The sequence below is a fragment of the Oryza glaberrima genome, chromosome 3, assembly GCF_000147395.1.
Source record: "Oryza glaberrima chromosome 3, OglaRS2, whole genome shotgun sequence".
Classification (NCBI taxonomy): Eukaryota; Viridiplantae; Streptophyta; class Magnoliopsida; order Poales; family Poaceae; genus Oryza; species Oryza glaberrima.
This window is the reverse complement of record NC_068328.1, coordinates 24,669,897-24,690,888: the sequence shown is the minus strand read 5'-3', so window position 1 is coordinate 24,690,888 and position 20,992 is coordinate 24,669,897. Positions and strand designations below refer to the sequence as shown.

The 20,992-nt window shown below is 40.0% G+C and overlaps 1 protein-coding gene across 1 annotated transcript; it reads left to right on the top strand.

Moving 5' to 3' along the window:
• Window positions 1-3,027: 3,027 nt before the first annotated feature.
• Window positions 3,028-6,933, top strand: LOC127768687 (uncharacterized). Its single transcript, XM_052294315.1, has 3 exons — window positions 3,028-3,435; window positions 6,128-6,235; window positions 6,333-6,933. Exons 1-3 carry the CDS (start codon window positions 3,109-3,111, stop codon window positions 6,639-6,641), a joined length of 744 nt encoding a protein of 247 aa, XP_052150275.1. The 5' UTR covers window positions 3,028-3,108; the 3' UTR covers window positions 6,642-6,933.
• The last annotated feature ends 14,059 nt before the right edge of the window (window positions 6,934-20,992 follow it).

The following is a 20,992-nucleotide window of genomic DNA, read 5'->3' as shown; positions in this document are numbered from 1 at the left end:
AACTGGCAAAAAGAGAATTTTTGACGCTTTATTTATTAGCAAATAATAGATCCGATGATTACATCATGTACTTTTTAAATTGTTAATTTAATGGGTACACAATATAATGGTGTAGGCCTTATTTTGAAAAAGTGCATTACATGAGAATAATAGACCAATGTAATAAAAAGTAGATCCGATGATTTATATAATGGAGCCATCAGTTTAAGTGCCTGTATAAATTAGTTAATATAGATATTGTTTATTTGATAGGTATACGATATAATTGTGTAAAACTTATTTTAAAATAGTGCATTATTTGAAAATAATAATACAAAGTAAAGAGTACATCGGCTTAAGTTATATGATGGTAGATTTTTTGTTTGTAAAATTATGATTATTTAAAAAATATATCCATTATATATATAAATGGAAAAAAGAAGAAAAAAAGGAAAGAGGGCGGGGGGGGGGGGGGGTGGAAGCGTACGTACCATGTACGTACGTATATACTCCACCTACTAATGCGCGGGAGGAGAGGATAGGTGGGACCCATGGTATTTAGTTTGTTTTAAGATCAATTTTATCTAACGGTGTATAATATTGGACCCACCAATTTAAATGAAAATCAAGGGATAGTTGTTTTGGTTTTTTTTTAGAATTTCTAGGATTTTCTCTATTTTATTAGAGCGCCACGTGGCGGTTTAAGAGCGTTTGTAGAAAGTTTCATGGACGACTTTTAGTATATAATAGAAGATGGTACATTAGAGGGGATTGCTGTCATGGTCTTGGAAAGTATAAGCAAGAAGAGTTTGGGATGAACATTGGTTTGTTTTAGCACCTCAGCAAGTTTTTGGTTGCAAAAAGAAAAGGAGACCTATTTCATTCTTTGAAACTTCTGCCTGTATTTAGATATGCCTAAAACCATAGTAGATGGCTTGTGTCTGTCTGTCTGTCTCCTCTCAGTCGCCAGGTTTCTCTGGGTGTTTGCAACTGACATCTGGTTAATTGTTCCTCTTTTGTCATGATTATTTTTCAGAATGGTGGATCTTAAAACAGTTATGGCTAGCAGTAGCACTAATGTACAGCTTGGTAGCAGTCAACCGTGTTACCTGTTTGGCGTCCATGGACGAGAGTGACGGAAAGCATGGAAATATCAAATATGGCATGATGTTGCATTTATGCTGTACTCCCTCCGTTTATAATTTTTATAATATAAGTCGTTTGAGTTTTTTCCTAGTTAAATTTTGTTAAGTTTAATTAAGTTTATAAAAGAATTTAGCAACATCTAAAATATCAAATTAGTTTCATTTAATTTAATATTAAATATATTTTGATAATATGCTAAAAATAGTACTATATTTTTATATAAAGTTACTCATTGACTAAGAAATAAGTCGGACGACTTAAAATATGAAACGTAGCGAGTATAAACAAGTTGCTGCCTTGCTAGAAATCTGTGATGGCATTTTTTTTTTTGTTGAATGTTCTTCGTCGGATTGAAAAGGTGATCAACTCTTAATCTGCGACTGAAAAAACTGAAGTGATGAAGCAGCAATTAGCCCACTGAACTAACAACGAATTTAACAGCGCCGAAAAGTCCAAATTGTTGAGAAATTTAGGTGCCACGTAGATGAGGGATGTTACAGACATGTGTGGGACACACATAGGTGCCATGTAGGATAAACCACTTAAGGATTGATTTTTGAGAAAAATATAAAAACCACATCTATAAGTCACTTGAAGTTTGACATTCCACCCTATAAATCATTTTATTGTAAATACCTATCCACCTACTCAGTTTTATTGCAAAAACCAACGCTTGTGCATACATGTTTAACCGAATTAATATATTTTCATAAAGTGTGAGTCTTAAGGTGTTCTTTACTAAAATTAAATATTGCAAAGTGTAGTTTTGACAATTTTTTTTAAGATTTCACAAATAGAATTATGTTGAGAGTTTAAATGTTGCCGTATTGAGTTTTGCTGTATGAAAAAAAAAGTTCAATCAAATATGAAAAATAAGTCTAATGCGCGCATTTGGATAAGATTGGCTTGGCTAACTTAGCATGTGGTGACTCTAGCTCAGTGATAACGAACTGATTCGGTTAAGCACGTGTGCAATGAGGTGGTTTTTTTTAAGTAAAACTGAATAAGTGGGTGGGTATCTGTCGCTTTGCTTCGCCCGCCTGCACGTCGTCACCCTACTCCGTCGTCGCTCGCCTGCTCCGCCGTTCTCCTCGTCGCCCAACGCTGCGGCGCCTGCCCGTGCGGGGCTACATCACCGGCGGCGGCGACACAATGCCGTCCACGCCATTCGCGACCGGCCACCGTCCTCGCCTTCTCCCGTGTCGCAGCCGACGTCGCCGCCTCTTCTCCCACCTCACCCCGACGGCCTCCTCCCTAGCAGCGCCGGCCAGCCACCGTCCTCGCCTTCTCCCGTGTTGCAGCCGTCATCGCTGCCTCCTCTCCCGCCTCACCCCGCGGCCTCCTCCCCAGCAGCGCCGGTCGGCTTGCCTAGAGAAGAGAAGAGTGAGATAGAGGAGGAGGGGGAAGAGGGAGGGTGCTGACGTGGCATCTTGACATGTGGGGTCCACGTGTGTCCCACGCTGACTCAGCCGTCATGTAGTGTAAAATCGGGGTCAAAATCACCGAAAGACCTAAAGTGAATGGTTTGTGTAAGTTGAGGGATATCATATATCTGGTTTTGTGGTTGGGGACGATTTTGTAACTCGATGACAAGTTGAGGGACCTTCGGTATACTTTTTCCTACTTCCAATGTTGTCGAGAAATTTAGCCCACAGAACGAGCGGCCCCAAAGGTTCAGTCAGACCGACCCAGGTTCATGTCACAGAAAAGTCAGCCCATTTAGTTTAACGCCCAACAGCGTCAAGAAGCTCAGCCCAACCCACTAACGACCACGACGGCCCATCTTACCCACAGCCCAACAGGACCAGCCCTCAATAAATTCAGCCCGCTAAACTAACCGGCCCACCAACCCACCTCCTTTCCCCTTCACCTCTCGCCTCCACCTCCATCGCTGTCACCCACGAGCTCGCCTCCCTCAACTCAACCACTTCTCCTACTACAGCCAACCTCCTCCTGCCTCGCCTCGCCACGGATCGCGCCGCCATGGCCGCCTCCTCCGCCTCCGCGCCGCCGCATTCGCTGCTGCTGGCCGCCGTCGCGCTTGCGGCGCTCGCCTCGGTGGCGGCGGCGGCGAGGGACGAGAACGGGGTGTACGACCCCTGCAGCGACACGCGGATCCAGCGCGGGGACGGGTTCAGCTTCGGGATCGCCTTCGCCAGCCTCGGCGCCTTCTACTCCGGCGGATCCGTGCAGCTCTCCCCCTGCGACCGCCGCCTCGGCCTCGCCTCCTCCGGCCAGCTCGCCGTCTTCCGCCCCAAGGTCGACGAGATCTCCCTCCTCACCATCAACACCACCACCGGCTTCAACCCCGTAAGCTCATCCCCCCCACCTTCCCCTTCTTCCCTGCACGCATCTCATGGGGTTGGTTTACTTTGGTTGGTTGGGTGGATCCGGTGGAGCTTGCGCTGTACCTGCTCGTGGAAATGCCGCAGTAGGTGGCGGTCGGTTAGGCGTGTTCTGCTGGTCAGCTTCTGTGTTTCTTGGTTTGATCTGAGCTGCAGGAAGCTTGGACTGGTAGGATTCTGGAGGCTAATGTAGCATTTCTTGATCTGGGTAGAGCTTGGAGTAAACTCGTTGCTCGATCAGTATGCTTGTGACACGCAACTATGATGAAGGAATTTCGCTCCGTACGAGTTCATGGCAATGTAGTAGATGAGCTGGAGACTAGCTGGGATTGCTGATCCTGTTGCCTTAGTGCTCTTGATTGGGTTGTTGCTTTAAGTGATCTCTTGCAAGAACTCTCATTTTAGTGTGACCTATTGTCATGTGGGTCCTTTTCTTCACCCTGACATTCCTGTGGAGGGCATCGGGCCTGGGTTTTCACGTGCGAATAGTCTACATAGTGACATAGAAGCTCTTTTCTGTGGGTACTGGTAGGATTAACCTCAAATGTTATAGTATTCCACCCATCTCTTGCTTGAGTACACTATTTTGCATTTCTATCCAAAATGTAGCGTGAAGGATACTGATGTACTTTGTGTTTGTGATTGTAGGCAATAGTGCAGATAGAGACAGTCAATGTGTTAAATTAAATTGATGATAACAGCAAGTGTTAGATGATGTTATTTTCTTCTTCCAAATGAATTCCATTTTCACTGAGTTAATTGACTTCTGTTTAGAGAGGTGTAATCATGGTTTGTGGTTAAATGCCTTGATACATTTGGTCTCTTTGATGGACCTTGAATAATGCTCACAGGTTATGCAAGTATGCAACATATGAATACTTTGGTGATTTTGTCATATTATATTGTGGTGAAGGAAGCCTTCTAGTTTTCTTATCACCTGTAAGTTAGTGACTATAGTCTACAATTCCATTAAATGCAACACTAACAATATCTGTTCTAGACTTGTTGTGTCCCAATCTTGCTAATTTGTAGTCACATAAAGGAATATTTTTCTTTGGTTTAATATAAATGCATTTATAGTTTATAGCGTTTCAAGGACTGCTAAACCTTGAAATTTGACTGCTATGCATATTGCATCAATTTCCAAGGTATACCTACTTCTAACTTAATAGTGGCCACTACCCAAAGTCATCAAGGACATACTGACATAGCATCATGTATGTGAAGTACTTTGTACTATTGTTTTATCTTCTTTTTTTTGATAGTTTTTTTCTGACATGCTGCTTTGAGAAAAAAATCCTATGACAACTAAAAACTCTTATTTTTCTCATGAAATCCGTTCAGTTTTCATCCTATGGACTACTGTTATCATGCTATGATACGCCAATGGTGAATCCAGATCTGTTTAGAAAACCATTTGCATTTTGTACCCAAGCATGCAATGCTAGAGCAAGAACCTAGGCTTGAGAATTTAATCCCAGCATGTCCCGCATTAAGAAATGTCATTTCCACTTTTGATCTGCTTATGTCTGTAGTTTATGTCAAATAAAGGCTTCTCCAATTGTGAGACCAGATAAGCTTTAGGGCCTGTTTGGTACAGCTCCAACTCCTATATATAACTCCAGGAGTTGAGTCTGGAGTGGAGTTGTGGAGCTGCCTAAACCCAGCTCACAACTCTAGTACATTTTGTGAGAGAGCTCCACCCAACTCCACTCCCAGTTTTGGTGGAGCTGAAACTGTTTAGCTGAGCTCCAGCTGCACCCCAGCTCCACTCCCAATTTTGGTGGAGCTGAAACTGTTTGGTTGAGCTCCAGCTCCAGGAGGGGTGGAGCTGGAGCTGGAGCTGTGCCAAACAGGCCCTTAAACTCCAAAGCAATTCGTACCGGCTATTATTTATTTATTTTTTCAAAAGGTTGGTCAAATAAAGTAGATTGTTAAAGGTTATGCATTGGCTAAATTGTTTAAATATCATTGTATCTCAATTGATTATGCACGTTTCTATCTTGAGTTTATCACAAGGATTTATTTTGCTGACTTGGGCTCCATGATGCACGCTGCCTAGTAGTTTGACTGTAGCCACCAATAATGTTCAGCATTAGCTTTTCTTGATTGCGCCATTTTTTCATTATATTTTTTCTTTAAAAACAGGTGAACTCTACACTCTGATTGTTGATAACATGGCCTACTGTTAACCTCAAAATGTTACCTGTAGCTCTTGATCTTATTTACTTTGTTGATCTTGGTCTTCACCCTCATATATGTCAATTTAGTAGCTTATAATATGTTCATCATACAAATGTTGATATTTGCTACTATTGCTTAGAATGCTCTAGAGAGAACAGAAAATGCTTCTTCTTTACAAATTGTTCCAACATTTGATAAGATAGTAATATTGTGAGGAACCAGTTCCTTCAGCTTTGTTTTTCATTAGCTAAGTTGTGTGATCACTCAGCATCGTCAATTTTATCATGTCACAGCTCACTGGCTCTTACTGGACACTGATTAGGTTTAGTGTTCAGCCTTTTTTGTTTTCTGCATATTATGCATCTAATAAGATCATTGATGGATCTAATACTTTTTTGTTCAGTCCTTTTATATATAATGCATCAAATGATGGATCAGTATATAACCAAAATTCTTCTGTGTATATTTCCTAGGCCACAGCTGGTGGGTACATGGTAGCATTTGCCGGTAGGAAGTATGCAGCCCGGTCTGTTCCAACCTTTGTGTCCAATTCCTCATATACAGTCTCCAGCTTCACCCTGGTATGGAACCAAAGATGTACCACTATGCCCATCACCTATCAACTTGTGACACAAAGAATATTCTTAATGTTGTCTCCATCTGATGATACTTGTCTAGGTTCTTGAGTTCAATAAAGGCAGGCTTCAAAACTTGCATTGGAAGAAGGATGGCTGTGGTGCTTGCGCGAAATCTTCAAGCCTTGTTTGCATCGGCAAGCAAACCTGTGCCTTCAGAACACAGAGCTGCAAGAGCCAGGGACCTGTTGACTGCAGTATCGGCATCCAACTGGCTTTCTCAGGCACCGATAAACACGAATCAGTTCTGAACTCGTGGTATGAGGTGTCTAACCTGCGGCAATACTCCCTCTACGGGCTGTACTCGAACCTGAAGGACACCCTGAGCGGCCAGTTCAACAAGTTCTTCTAGGCTTTTGGTGCACCCGTTGTTCATACTCTTCTGCCACTATTTCTCTGGAGCTCCCTGCCTGATGCTGTACCTATTGCTCGTTAGGTTTGCCCGATCTGATTTTAGCTTGTGTGGAGATGCTCTTGTGCGTCATTTTCCACTAGTATTCTTTCCATTCCAGTTCCCACTTAACTTCAATTATCTGATGGGTTGCTATATGTTAATGTCATGTACGCAAGAAAGGTCCTTGTCCGGTTTGCGCGTTTGTAAAAAAACTTCTGGAGTGAATCATGATATTAACAGCTTTCATCTATGTACCAGTCGCCACATGTTTCAGAAATTGCTGTCTATGATCATCGGATGGTTAAACTATCTTGGAGTCTTGTGTTTGCAATTGCATCATGGAAAATTCTTTTTAATGGATTTGACATCACTGAAATAGGTCTAATGTCTAATGCAAAGGAGGATTTTAGGAATTATACTGTTTCCTATAAAAATTGTTTAGATTTTCGCGTTTCAAATGAACCGTGAACGGTGAATATTCCAATGAGGAACAGAGCTGTTGTCTCCAACGTGGCAACAGACATGCTAGACGAAGATATAGCAGACAGCAATCCTTGGTGCGACAGAGATTCTTAGCTGCTGATGGTCTGATATTCTGAATATTGTTGCCGTAAAATCCAATGCGTCTTGTCCATTTACCCGTTGATTAAACTTATTACGTACTTCCTCCGTCCCAAAATAATTGTAGTTTGACACTATTCACGTTTAACGTTTAACCGTTCGTCTTATTTAAAATTTTTTTATGATTAGTATTTTTATTGCTATTAGATGATAAAACATGAATAGTACTTTATGTGTGACTAAATATTTTTAAATTTTTCATAAATTTTTCAAATAAAACGGACGGTCAAACGTTGAGCACGGATATCCACGGCTGCACTTATTTTGGGACAGAGGTAGTATAATGTTCCTTTCTCCAGTTTGTTCCTTTCTCCAGTTTGATTTCCTGTATCAGTTTCTTGGAACACATTTGCCAGGATGTTTTTTTTTTAATCAGAAGCTGTGTTCTGTCCTTTCCAGCTCTGACAATTGGGGGTTCACCTGAGACCTGACCTAGCAACAGGCCGACAGGCAACAGCTGTTTTTTTTTTTTTTTTTTTTTTGATAATACTGCCTCGGTGCTAAGATAAGTGCAGTTTTGCACTATTCACGTTCAACGTTTGACCGTTCGTCTTATTTGAAAAATTTTTATGATTATTATTTTTATTGTTATTAGATGATAAAAACATGAATAGTACTTTATGTGTGACTAAATATTTTTAAATTTTTCACAAATTTTTCAAATAAGATGAACGATCAAACATTGAGCATGAATATTCACGGCTGTACTTATTTTAGGACGGAGGTAACAACATTTGCTGTTAACCACAGTTTAGTTTAGCAGCAAACCCCTGCAGAAACGAGACAGGCACAGAAGTTCTCTGCAGGAGATGCAGAACTGCTACCACTGCATATACATGGAGTATGGCAGAATGCCAGAGAGGCGTCACTCAAGCAGGCAAAAATTCAGAGAAAAAAAGGCCAGAATTTTCTTGGCTTGGCTTGCATTGAAGGAATCGTATTCGCTAGTATCCTGGTTTCTTGGTCTCTTCGCCAATGAAGCTAGGAGTATCCTACTCCATCATGGACAAACATTGCATGACAAGGATGCATTCACGGCTCACCAAAGCTGAAGTTAAAATATAAAGGGGGCACCAAACTTTCTGTCATCCAAAAGGAGCAAAAGACACATGGAAATTAGCACTTTGAGAGGACATCGGAGTGAAGGGACAGAAGCAGCAGCATGATAGAAAGGCACTCACATTTTTGCAAGGGAGTGAGCACCTGAGTTAAGTTTACTGGTTAACTGGTACTCCTAACACTGCTGCAGAAAGAGCACTCAAACTTTTGCAGGAAGGGGGGAACACCTGAAGTTAACCCCTCTGTTCTAGTAACAATAAGACAATAAAAGTTCACTTTTTATTTCTTCCGTTTATTCTAAATAAATATATTTTTGGCTAATCATTGCATCGGAGTTTATAAAAGTATAAAATAAATATATTGGGAATAGATAAAATAAGTAATGATTGCATTGAGATTTGAAAAAGGTGAGGGTATTCTGTTTTTTAAAATTTTTTTATTGGTATGTGTGGGATGTGTGAAAAATAAATTTGTTTTGGAATGGAGGGAGTAATTGACATTGATGCTACGTATTTAGTTTAAGCTTTGACCGCTTGCCTTTATTACAGAAGATTTATAAATAGTTGAAAATATGTCATCTTATTGGAATGCGAAGCATCGTAAATGTAACCTATAACTTTCATTCATTATAATATAATTATTTACATATAATTTATGGTTAAAATAAGATAGTTGTGGTCGTCAATTATTTAAAAATGAATGGAATGTTTACTCCTCCCTCAGGTTCCTTATTAATTAACGCTTTAGACAAGAGTTTGGATACTAATGAGTAATTAATTAGAGTGACTATTTCCTATTATACCCATAATAATTATATCCGTGTGGTTAGCTTAATGTGTTTTGCATACACGAAGGGGTAAATTAGTCCAAACGTAACACACCAAAGCTAAAACATCATTTTTTTTTCTCCATCCAAACAGTCAAGTCTCTAACACCAACTAATAACGAACCGGAGGGAGTAGTACTCCACTGGTTAATGCTGTCTGAATCCTACTACATCTGAAAAATCCAAGTGTTATAGGCTAACTACATGAGCAAGCATTTTAGTAGTAGTATCAAACACAAGATGTTGGAAAGGAGATGAGATGAGCATGTGGGTGTTAAGAACAGGGAGAAGATAAGATGGTGACGTCACGGTGCAAAGGTGGCTGGATGGAGGGAAAGAATGGTGGCCAGTGGCCACTCACCTGGGCAGCACCACTGTAAAAAAAAAAGAGAAAAAGATATAGTAAGATTTCAGTGCAACATCAGAAAGGATTTTTCAGTGCAGCATCATGCCCCACAGCTGAGCTGGAGTTCCAACAAGGTGCTTGCATGTGATGTTTCATTTGTTTTTGTGGTGGTAGTGGCTGCATGATTTGCTGCTGGAAGTGACCATTTCTTGTTTATGTTATGTAGTTTCAGTGTGGTGGTACAAGATTCATTTCTTGCATGGCTTCAGAAGAATGGGGTTTGACTAGTACTCCATTTGAGCTTATTGGAGGGAATTAACCTGCTAACCATCTTAATCATAGGGGCCAAAAAAGGAGAAGTTTATCAGGAAATGGAGAGATCATGGGATCAGATTGGCAAACTCCCTTTGACGGAGCAATTGAGAAATTATGGAAGAGGAAATGACCGGAATCCATGCGAAAACCGATAATAGTGAATTGTAATTGGACAGTTGAAGTAATGCCGTGAGAAAGACGAAAAGAACAACAATACAAGTGGATAATTACGAGTGCGCCATCTAGAAAAAATAGATTATACATGAATGATCTCTACACAGTGCCACCCGTGTGAATATATATATTTTCTAGGTGATGTCTCAGGCAACCGCGTATGTACTAAGTGTTATTACGAGCGGTCATTTAAAAGGCAACCGTCTACGTACTACCTGCTGTTGCCCATGATATTCCATTATACGGAGAGTTCAACGTTGGAAGAAAGGAATGGACTATCTACCCAGAATATTATTTAATAGATTATTATGTCTATTTTGTAAGGAAGGTAGCTCTTCAACACCCACCCTCCTCCCCATCCTAGTAAACTTAAAAGCAAATATTTTGCATTTTTATCCGCCTGCAAAATTGAGGCTGAACGACCGGCATACGAAAACCGTTCTTTTAGCAGTGCATGATTCCAGTATTTGTATTCCAATTTAACAGTACTCAATTTGCCCGTTAATTGCAAATACCACAAATGCAATCCTCTCGGCTATAGAATCTGTTCTAGAATTTTTCATTTATTGGAAATACTGCGGCTGAGTATCATTCTAAATCCTATCATACTGCAGGGTTGAAATCAACAAAGCGAATCATTTTCTTGTAACTTTGATTGTTTGAGCTATGAAGAAATAAACGAGCAAAAATACTAATTTATGGGGAAAATATTTATGTTATTAGCAGTTTAAAAGATAAGATTGAACAGTAGAGTATGATGAAAAAAAAAATCTAAAAAATCATCTGTAAATAAAATTAGATCTCAAAATTTAAATTTTGGTTACCGTTGAATAAGATTTATGATTGACTTTGATCCTTATATGTATCACAGACGACAGTACGTGCACACATGAATATTAGTAACGGGTGAGATGTCATCTAAATATAATAAAATTTCGATCTCTCTTGTTATGCATTACTAGTACTCTTACTATTTATATGTACAGTACTCCCTCCGTTTCAAAATGTTTGACACCGTTGACTTTTTAGTATGTGTTTGACCATTCGTCTTATTCAAAAAATTTAAGTAATTATTTATTCTTTTCATATCATTTGATTCATTGTTAAATATACTTTCATGTACACATATAATTTTATATATTTTACAATTTTTTTTAATAAGATGAATAATTAAACATGTGTTAAAAAGTCAACGGTGTCAAATATTTTGAAACGGAGGGAGGATGTCCTAAAAGTACAGTCCAACCGTTTTGTCCCGTTGAAACTGCTTATATAGAAAGAACAAATATTATATAGATTCCAGTGATGACAGCAATTAGATAGTAGACCTAACCAAGAGTTATATAACCAAAAGATGCACTGAAGCTTTGCATTACATTGTGCAAAAACAAACACCATTAATGGTGCTCATCTAATATGCTGGCCATGCAGTTCTTGCTTTAAAAAGCTCAGAAGAGAACAGGATTCTGCTGCAATTAAAGGTTGCTGGCTGGTTGGCGTTCCACTATATCATCCACTCCCTAAAAGATCACCATCATCTTTTCTGTTGGCGAGTTCATCTAGTTAATTTGTGTATTGGGCTTACATGCAAGATGGCCCCATGTTTTCAGGTGGCATGCCTTCTTTTTATCCTTTTTCTACTAGGTAGTTGCTCAGTGCACAAGTTTTTTTCCCTTTTTTTTTTTTTTTGCTCATGGGCATTAGAGCAGCTATAATAGCAGGCTATTAGCCAGCTATAAACATATTTTCATGAGATGAAAGATGAGAGAAGAGCAGTGAGCTATAGATCTGTAATCAGTTGCAGTACGGACTACAAGACGCAGTGTATGTATGACAGGTGGGACCATATACTATATTAATAGTATAGTAAGCAACTATTGTATAAATTGGCTATTAGATTAGCTATATATGAATTAGAGTTAGTAGTGGGCTATACTATTAAACTTGCTTTTATGGATACTAATAGTTTGATAATATATAGTATTAGGTGTTTGAACTGTGTAGTTTGTGCTACTTGATGTCACATGTCAGTGATGATTTTAGAGCGTGCCTTTTAGCCTTTTTCTATCACAGTGATCACGCAAATCAATGAGATGTAGAATACATGTGGACAACTCAATTGAAATTAAGTAGCTAGAAACCCCCTTGGCATTTAAATTTCCTACTATGTTTGACATTTCATTTCTCATTTATATGGCTGAACATGTTGTAGTTAGTAAGAATAGATCGTAAGGTTGACCATCAGCACTATATTTTATTATTGCCATGCTTACTCACAAGAGGGATATTTTATTCACGGGCATGCTTGACCAGTAGCGAGCCATAAATCTATACTCCTAGTAAATCCCAAAGCTCAATATACAAGTGCATCATATCATCGCTCACTAGCAATTATTATATAGAGTATTTTACATCATATACAAGAATACAACATCATCATCCACTAGCAATTATTATCTAGACTATTTTAAATAATAATAGAGTATTTTTTTTTTCAATAATTGTTTTCTCCTTATATGTTGGCTTTATTGTTTAAGTTATTTTTGTTGCTTGAGTATTTGCTCTTTTTGAGAGAGTATTGTAATAATTGGTTGTAGCTTCATTGCAGCAAAGGCCGGATTTAATTCCATTATCTAAAAAATCTAGAGTATTTTAAATATCATACAAACATCATTTACAATGTTATTGTATTTTTAGAACTCAATATGCGAGCAATGTCAAATCATTGTCTCCACATTATTTTCACATTATTTAAACATATGCATCTACCATTTTTATAATGTATAATATGCATTCATCCATATATCCCGCAATAAAGTGCAGGGTATCTAGCTATTGAAAGACTAGTTGATAGAGTGACTATTTGATTAGCTATAGATGATGTGTCAATTCAATTTTTAGAGCTATCAGTTGGCTATACTATTAACTTGCTCGTATACAGAGGCTTTTGCATGGGCTCTTGTTCTCTGAAAATAGGTAAAATTCTTTGCAGAAGTTCACTCGACTTCTTGGCATGCATTTCTCACCTACCAAACATGTTAGATATATGTTATTTTCTTTTCTGGTTTTCTCTGAATCTCTGTTAATCATATTTAATTAAATATATACAAATATCTCATTTCTATTTTTTTATGTGGATTCATGTGTGAACTTGTCACGCCCAGAAATTTAGCCCAACTTTCCAGACTATTTTGTATATTAAATCCCTGTCCAGGACCAGCTAGGGTACACAAAACGACAAGTAATATAATATACAGTTTCAAACGTAAATAAAGCGTAAAATACTTACAAAAGAGGCACTTAGTCCTCACACCGAAACAAAAGCAGCAGCAGCGGAAAAAGGCGATCCTAGCGAGGCTTCAGCTCCACTCCACAGACAAAACTCAACTGGGGTCTAAGCCTTGGTCTTCTAACTTCGTCGTTAGCTCAGAAGCACTACACTTCTAAAAAGGGGGAATAATAGCAAGGCTGAGTACAACCACCGTACTCAGCAAGCCATACCAATGATGCAGACATGTAAGGGGATACAAGGATGGCTTGTGGCTATTTGCATAAAGGCGATTGTAAAACATTTTATTGAGCAAAACGGTAAAACTGTTGAGTAATTAAAGTAATATTAAATCTCCACTGATCAACGCTACACCACGTTGAACAGGCCCAACCAACCCACCTGAACTACAGTGCATTGGGTCGATTTATTAAGTGTGAGACTAATCACGGTGATTCTGGTCGATCGCCCATAACCGCGGGCACGGCTATTCGAATAGTTTTACTCTGGCCAGAGGTACACAACTATACCCACAAGACACAATCCACCGGCATGTCACCGTGCCCGGCCAGACACGTCACCATGTCGAGTGATTGTGACAAGACCCTTCATATAACCCGCTCTGACCAAGCACACCACACCTCAGGTTTCACCACCACCCCCAGCAGGCAGCGAGTAGTCCCCTCTCGTGCATAGGTGAATCCGGAAGCGACAGAGGCTGTCGCAGGGCCCGCCCCGCTCCATCACGCCCACCCTTGCCTGGATGCGTCAGCCAGAGAAAAGCTATACTTCAAGTCAGGCAGTTACCCATTTCCGCTTGTGGCAAGCGCTGTATGTCTTCCAGTGCATCCCGCAAACCGGTCCTTACTTGCCATGGGTGCGACCAGCAAAACCATGCACCCACAGCCCACCATTCAGTCGTATTTTAGTTGGATAATTACGACCATGAAACATGGCCGGATGTCTCGAGCACGCAGCTCATCATGATACTAACATGTCTAATACTGCAATTATCCCATCTACTGAGCTAGTGGTAATTAAGCATGGCTAAGCATATAGTTCTAGCTAGGTCATCAAAGTAACACAAGCTAGTCGATTTTCACCCAAGGTTGACAAAGGACATATATCAAATAACATGCGGGCAGCAGCAGCGCTGGATGCGGTGGCACACACGGGAAGCGGCAAGGATGGGAGAGGGGCTCACTGAGAGGGCGGGGACGGCGAGGCGAAGGCGGGAAGGCGGCCGACGACGAGGATTGGCAGCGGCGCTTCTCGGGTTGGGGTCGGGGACGGCGCTCCGACGACTCCCGACCGCGGCGGAGGTACGGCCGAGGGCCAGTAGGACCTGGGGAAGGGGATGGCGGGATTAGGAGGGCACGAGGAGACTCCCGGCGGCGTGAATCACCGGCCGGAAGAAAGAAAAACAGCGGGTGCTCACCGGTGTGCGATGGAGGTGGAGTTCCAGCAGGATTAGGGCGACGGGAGCGGTGGCCGAGGAACTCCTTGTCCTTGCGGAGCCGAGGGAGGCGACGGCGTGGGTTGGCGATGACCAAAGCAGCGGGACGACGTGGCTGCAGTCGGCACACGGAGGTGGTGGCTCGGGTCGACGGTGGAGGGGTGGTTGCGGTGGCGATTTAGGGAAACAAAGCGGATGCCGGTGTGCGGCTAGGCACAGCGAACCTTTCGGCGGTGGTGGCGCAGCGCGCAGCGACGGGGGTGGCGGTGGCGAGCGACTGAAGGCGACGAGAGGCGGCTGTGACTCAGGTGCACGATGAAACCGGCGCCCGGGTGGTTTATTGCGGAAGCGGAGCGGTGGAACGGGTTCAGCAACGCGCGGCGAGGCCGGCGGCGCAAACGGCACGGCGCGGGGACGGCGGCAGCGGTGGCAGCAGCCGGTTGGAGGGTCGCCGGTGAGTGGCGGCACTTGGGCTCGCGTGGGGAGAGCGGGAGAGAGCGCGGGGAGCTCGGGAAAATGGGGAAATGGAAGAGGGGAGGCCGGGGATGCTTTTTATAGCCTCGAGAGTCAACGGGGAGGCCGGTTGGCGGCGGATTTGAAGGGGGAAAGGGGCGCCGGCGACGTGGGTGAGTGGGCTCGGGGTGGCGGCGGTTTTCACAGGGAGTGGGGGAAGAACAGCGCGGACGTGGGCGGAGACCGCGCCCACGCACGCGCGGGAAAATGGGCCGCGTGGGAGAGGCGGCGACGTGGGCGGCGTGGGCGGCAATGGCGGTTACCGGCGGAGTGGCTGGAGGAAGGAGATGACACGTGGGGCCACGGGTCCCACCTGTCAGCCAGAGGAAGAGAGGAGACCGGTTGGGGGGGAATGCAGACTTTGAGAGAGAGGGCCGAGCGGGCCGAGGAGGAAAAGGAGGCCGGCCTGGCCGGATGGGGGGGGGGGATGGAGGAAGGGGTGGATTGGGCCGAAAACGGCCCAAAAGGAGAGGATGGAATTTTAATTTGTTTTTTCTTTATTTAAATTGATTGGATGAACTTTGTATTATTATAATTATTTCTTGAGCTCCGAAAATTCACGGGAAAATTTCAGAGAATATTTAGGGCACAAAGAATATTGCAAAATATTCTCGGCCAATGATTTTTAAGGGAAAATTTTAATTCTCCTATTATTTCACTTGATTAAATTGCTTTAATTTTTATTTAATTTCTAGAAAATGCACTATTAAATGATTTTTAATCCTGAATGAAAATCGGGGCATTACAGAACTCTAGTTGTTAAGTACATGCGTTTAGAGTTGTTAACAAAAACAAGTTTGCTGACATAAAAGAGAGGAGGAGGAGAAAGAGAGAAAACTTTGTTGTTACGCATGACAACAGAAAACTTTATTGTATGAGGATGGAACAAAGAAAATAAAATAATAAAAAACTATTTTAGTGCATTAATTGTTAAAAGTCCTTTTGCCGTTTCAATTGTTATAAGAGGATAGGTTGTGTTTAGTTCCACGCGAAAATTGAAAGTTTGAAGAAATTGGAACGATGTGACGGAAAAGTTGGAAGTTCGTGTGTATAGGACAGTTCGATGTGATGGAAAAGTTGAAAGTTTGAAGAAAAAAGTTGGAATCTAAACAGGGCCATAGTCTCTAAATGAAATAAAGAGTCTATATATACCACTGTACCAAGCTTTTGAACATGTCGTATAAGGTCCTTCTCGATTGGTACAAGTAGGCAATGTTTCTCTCTTAAAAGAAAGTATTCTGCAGGTGATGAACAGCAATATGAATACACACGGATCACTTATTTTGTATTGCAATTTGCAATATAACAAAACATAACAAAATCATTGTTCCCCGCAAAAAAAAAACAAAATCATTGTTGGCAAAAGGACTTTTAACAATTAATGCACTAAAATAGTTTTTTATTATTTTATTTCCTTTGTTCCATCCTCATACAATAAAGTTTCCTGTTACATATTAAGCTGTTGTCATGCGTAACAACAAAGTCAACAAGCACAATCACACCACCTAACGCTTTACAGTGATCTTAAGAGTCGCCAACCACCTCAATCTAGTAAAAGCTAAACTAAGATGGGTTTTGATAAATTAAACTGGCTAGCGGAGCCGATCTAGATAGACTGATAGATAACTACCCGTCTCTTGGACAAAACGGAAGGTTTTCAGGACAAACCTACAAAGAGGTGTCGCACTCTCGCAGCGGCGGCGGATGATTTACAGCGCAAATCAACAAAGATAGAGAAACTAAACTAGAACTAAAGCAAAAGTAAAAGAATGATTCGATTGATTGATAGTTGGTTGTGTCTTTACAATGAACCAGCCTTGCCCCTTATATAGGGGTTGGTCTTGCCCTTTACAGGTCCTCCTCCAGTCCAACTCGGGCTAGAAACAGATGGAAATACGAAACATGCCTTTCCGAGCAAGGAAACCCGAGACACGACGAAAATGGAGTCTGACTCGGACTCTGCCGGTTAGACGGGCCACATACCGCTGGTCTGACCGGCCCACTGGCGGCGGTCTGGCCGGCCAACACACGACGGTCAGACCAGCCCTCTTAGAGGAAAACCGGCAGAATGTCCAAACCTTGGCATTTTCCCTATTTTAATTCTAGATGCCAAATTTAGGTGTAAACAATCATAATATTGCTATATTGAAATTTCGAGACTATTTTTCTTCTATCATTTCAATATGGCAGTTATAGTAGTACTCCATTGAAATTACGGTTAGTAATTGCCTATATACACAATATTCTAGGTGGTCATCGTATTTAGAATACTAAAGATCATGTGATAGGTCAATATTAATATATACTAGTATGGATGATGGGACATATATAGGGGAGCAGGGTGGTTGGATCAATTTGAGAAGGGTTAGACTTTTTAGCGGTGATATGGGATTATTTAATGACTTGAGATTCTTGAGAGGTTTATTGTTAGAAAATAAAACCCTATCATATGCAGTGGCTTTAAAGACGGTTCAAAAAGCCAGGTATCAAACTAAAGAATATTTTGACTTTATTTAGGAGTAACACAGACAACATCTAGCTGTTACAAATACAAGTCAAAGGTAAAATAAAACATAAAGAATTTATGGTATGGTGCTAAATAAGCTTCCCATTAATTCCCTCAGCAAATGGCTGACATGGTAGACCTGGACCCAATAAATCAAAAATATTCATGGCATTTAAGGAATAGCAAAGAAATAAGACTAGCTATAGTATAAATATTATCTATTACCTCCGTTCTAAAATATAAATATTTCTGGATCCAAATATTTGTTTCACAAACTATGAGTATGTTTAGTTGCCAACCACACTTGGTGTCCATGTACCAACAAAAGTCATCACACTGTCTAAGCTGAGGCGGTCAATTTCATTATCACACCTAGCAAGCATAAGGGAATCTTTCCATACTTTTTTTTTACTCATTGATACGTGAAATCTAATTTGTTGAAAGAAAATATTGCCACAACTATGGCACCCAGCTACCAAGTTAATTAAACTCGTCTAACCTTACACATGGTAAACTGTGGTCGGCAACCAAACACCCTCTACTACTTATCCAATCAACCACTTTCCCTTTAATTTCTTCCCATCCTACCTCAAGCATTCACACATCTCTAACCTTCCCTCATTTATCGAGGGACACCAAATTCTTTTCTTCTTAATCCTAATTTCCACTAAACAATTTAGAAATGTTTATATTTTTGGAATGGGGGCGCAAATGTTAACAAATAGCATTGCCCCCTGCGCCTTGAAACTCCAAAACAATTACATGTACATATCAAGAAAAAAATATCTAAAGTTGATAAACACTTAGGAAGAAGCAAGAACTAACTATTTTTTCTTTAGAAATTAAGAAAAATAAATTAAGTTGAAAAGGACCCAAATCTAGGAGGTGTGGTGTAACATCCACCCCTCCCATACAACTACTCACCAATGAAGCTAAGATGTACCCTTAAAAAATTTTAAAGGCGACGCATTCATCGAGAGCGAGGCGTTTGTGGTTACTTCATCAATTTTAAGATTCGTCGATAACCCTATCTCTCAGAGGTGCTAATGCGAATAGAGAGTACATGCGTACGTGTATGCGTTTGAACTAAATTTCGAAAAAATAATCAAACCCAACTTACCAAGTTCATAGACTGGCAGATAAATGCATGTGCATGGGGTGAATATTCCCATTCTTAATGTTGTGTGCTGAAATGATGTATGTTTTCTTCATTATTAAAACATATTATTTGCTCCACACTTTGAAAAACATGTTTTCTTATAAAAAATATTTTATAAAATATTTTTAAAAACATATTTTATAATTTATTTAAATCACTTATTTAAGCTATTTGTTAAATTTGTTTCTTAAAATATTTAATTTACTTTTATAATCAAATCGATAATCTGTTGTAATAATCTATTATCATTCTAAATGAGAGTATGTCGATGTCCTAGTTGTCATAGTCTTAAGAAAGAATGGACATGCGCTACCAAAATCTAAATTTTTGGACCAGGCAGTTAGGTTTTAATTATGGGTGCATATGGACAGATTCTCCGGAAGATTAGCTGTTGGAATCAAAACTCAGTAGTAGGACCAACGAGCCATTGGAAAAGTCTCCAGGAGATACAGTCTTTTGTTTCTCTGGTGGATGCTCGGATGGCTTGAAGTTGGATCTTCTGTCCCACAGCTTCTTGGAGTGTAGAAAAAAAAAGTTATTGCTTTTAGAAACAAAGCCATTATGGTGGAAAAAGGTGTAGTAATAGTCCTCCCCAGTCCCCACCAGCTCATCCCTGTAAAATTAGTGTGATGCCCATCTTCTTCAGTGAACACAAAGGCTATGGCCAAATTTTCCAAAGAACAAGGTATTGATTTGCAGTTCTGTGTAGAGTTTAAATCTATAGATTTAACAACAAAGTTATCATAAAACTATAAATTTAAAACTAAGTATTATAAGACTACAGATTTAGTATTGAAGTTATCACAAAAATAGATTATAGAGTTTAAATCCCTAACACTAGAGTTATAAATATTATAGTTTTGTGATTAAATTGGTGCTAACCATACATGTAGTTTTTGATTTCTTTTTTACTAAATGTGTAGTTTTGTGATATTTGACTCTAAAACTATAGTTTTGTGATAACTTTAGTGCTAAATCTAAAATTTGTGATACAATGTCTTAAATCTATAATTTATCGATAGATAGATCAAAATATCTGTAGTTTTGTAAAATTTACTCAAACTATAAATACTCCTTCACAAGGAAAAAAAAGGAAAGAAACCACATACACGCAAAATTAAAAAAGATCTCATGATCGCACATCATCCCTAACAAAAAAAAATCACAGATTCACTTGTTTTAAAATGTAATAATTTTTAGAGTATGGCAATGTATAAAGAATAGGGGTAAAAATATATGTTCTCCTTCTTAGAATGGGTAATGTGTAGGTCCAATTATAGTAAAGCCAAGGTAGGGTTAGTTTAGCGTCAAAAGTTACCTTTTATATATCGAAAACGTATCCTAAACACACAAGGCTTCATATGTACATACTATGCACACCAACTAATAAATATCACTAAAAAAATTCTAAAAAAAATCGTACATACACTTTCAATAGTTATACATCTACGTAAATCTTATTTTCAAATTTAACCTTCGTAAAGTGAAAAAAGGACAAATTTCTGATAGATTTATATTCTTAAAATTGTTAGATTTTTTTTGTTATGTCTAAAATATAAAGAATTTGAGGTTAAGATTTTAGACGTAGGTGTAATACTATTGAAAGTATATATTTTTCTTCTAGATTTTTATGGCATTTGTTTATTGGTATGCACGCAGCATGCATATGAAGCCTGTGTACATTAGATATGTTTCCTTATATATCTTGGGTTGCCATATATGAGACAAAATTTAAACTCTAAAACTTTCCACGTTTTTGGAAGGAGGGAGTACTGAATGCTACGAATGTTTATGTTGTTCCAATGCACAAGACGGCTATAGTGCACAAGGCATTTTTCATTGTCATCTTGGAATAAGAATATATTTGATGCCGTGCAATTCTAGAGGGTTACTTTCCCAAGTAGGTTCATATGCTCAATGCCTAACTGTACCTAGAGTACCGGACAATAAGACAATTTCTCATTGTAGCATCAAATTAGTTAGAAGACGTATATCCGCAAATCATATAAAAGTAAGACGACGAGTCATCCAAAAGAAATATGACAAAGACATCTGGTAGGGAGCTA

Bases quoted from the DNA above. Each gene is read 5' to 3' on its own strand.
- LOC127768687 (XM_052294315.1), top strand. From the start codon at position 3,109: ATGGCCGCCTCCTCCGCCTCCGCGCCGCCGCATTCGCTGCTGCTGGCC. The intron at 3,436-6,127 runs GTAAGCTCATCC...TATATTTCCTAG, and splicing joins CCACCACCGGCTTCAACCCC to GCCACAGCTGGTGGGTACAT. The intron at 6,236-6,332 runs GTATGGAACCAA...ATACTTGTCTAG, and splicing joins CAGTCTCCAGCTTCACCCTG to GTTCTTGAGTTCAATAAAGG.